The sequence below is a fragment of the Branchiostoma floridae genome, chromosome 11 (genome assembly GCF_000003815.2).
Source record: "Branchiostoma floridae strain S238N-H82 chromosome 11, Bfl_VNyyK, whole genome shotgun sequence".
NCBI classification, from domain to species: Eukaryota; Metazoa; Chordata; class Leptocardii; order Amphioxiformes; family Branchiostomatidae; genus Branchiostoma; species Branchiostoma floridae.
Genome location: NC_049989.1, coordinates 14385035 through 14386655, shown reverse-complemented (window position 1 = coordinate 14386655; position 1621 = coordinate 14385035). Strand labels below are relative to the sequence as shown.

Below are 1621 nucleotides of genomic sequence, written 5' to 3'. Positions count from 1 at the left end.
TGGTCTGCCAAGTACTACAATTACTGTAGCTTACGTCATTGTATATCTGAAGTAACAGTTACTGTCACTGCTCTCATTGATATGACCTTGTAAGATCCTTTGAGAGTCTTTGGGGAAAATTCATGGAATTGTTGTTTTCTGTTGGCTTATCTTATTTGTGCTTATGTGGCACCACCCAACTGGCTGCTTAACAATTTGAAAGTATGTCCTATGCCATTGATGGGACATTGGAATTAAGGCTTGGTTAAGTTGTAGATGTACATTGTAGATGCTTTAAATGCTGAATTCTTAAAAATTTGCAACTTCTTGAAAGAAAATGGGTTGCACTCACAAAGGATGCCATAATTGCAGAAGATGCTCAATTTTCTTAAAACATCTTAAGACAGCTGCTTGAACATGTAAGTCTCACAAAGTCATGCCTCATGTCAGTCAAAGGCTACCCTTATTCCGTTCAACTTTCCTCTTTTCCCTTAACCTTTCCTGTGTTCTGTATATGATTTTTGGCGACGCCTCAGTGGCTAGCCTAATAGTATATTTTGTTGTTCTCCCATGTACGCTAATTTTCTCTAAAGCTCCCTGCCTAGCTGCCTGCTGTACCCGCATTTTTCTCCACTCTTAACCACTCTAAACTTGGGACGCTCAGTAGTCTCCTGACTTCATTCATTAAGGCCCCTTTTACTAATCTAGAATGTCTTTGTTTGTGCCTCTGTGCTGCTTTACTGGTTACCGTAGCAGGTTTCCGTAAGTGTAGAGACCTTTCTTACCTTCTGATCTTGAACTCTGACCTTTGTTCCACCTTTGACCTCCTGCATGTCCCAAGATCCTCTGAAACTTCTGTACTGCATTTTGTATGGTTTGTCCCGTTTGGTCTTTCCTTTTCTCAATTTTGTATCTTACATGGCAAAATCCTAGACCCTATCTTTACAGTTCTTTGATATTATGGAAATTACAGGAACACTCTGGCCTTTCTGTGGCCATGAACACAAACTTCAAGATGCAGAAGGTTACAAAAGGGTAACAGGTGTTTAGATATTACATGTATATCTTAGTGAATGTGCTGTTAACGAATTGTGTGCTAACTTTCTGTATATGGTGTCTCAAAAATGGCTGCTCTTCCCATAACCAGACAGGATTTTGTTTTCAGCGGAACGAAGGCGTGGCATCAGAGCGGTTGGGTAAGTGGTGGTATGTTCAGTGATCTCTGAATGTTTGCTTGAGGTGTGGAATGTTGAGGGTGCGTTTGTATGACTTAACTGCAGCTTCTACGCCCCCAAGAGCACAGAGAGTGGATCAACAGGGTTTGTGCCGAGAATCAAGATGGCAGAAACCAAGGTAACAGGAAATCATTATCTACATCTTATTACAAGTTTGCATATTCTAAACAAAACCTATTCTTTAACACACCATATACATAGTTGTAGCCACCTTGTATTAGATTGCATTTTTTTTTATGTTAAGAAATTTTAAGTGTCCCCAAATTGCTTTTGTTTTTTACATTGTATGAGATGTGCCTTATTGTGACCACTTGTCTACTGTGACAATATTCTTTTGTAGCTGTCAGGAGCCATTTTAGAGAAGAGTTGACTACTACAGTTCCTGTTTATGTTGTATAGTGTAATCT

General features: G+C 39.5%; 1 protein-coding gene across 6 annotated transcripts in view; it reads left to right on the top strand.

Moving 5' to 3' along the window:
• Nucleotides 1–1621, top strand: part of LOC118426624 (GATOR complex protein DEPDC5-like) — a 42127-nt gene that overhangs the window by 15723 nt on the left and 24783 nt on the right. For all 6 annotated transcript variants that reach the window (XM_035836128.1, XM_035836129.1, XM_035836131.1 and 3 more), the window contains one exon: nucleotides 1260–1332. In XM_035836128.1, the coding sequence (XP_035692021.1) occupies nucleotides 1260–1332 (73 nt within the window). The remainder of the gene's footprint in view (nucleotides 1–1259; nucleotides 1333–1621) is intronic.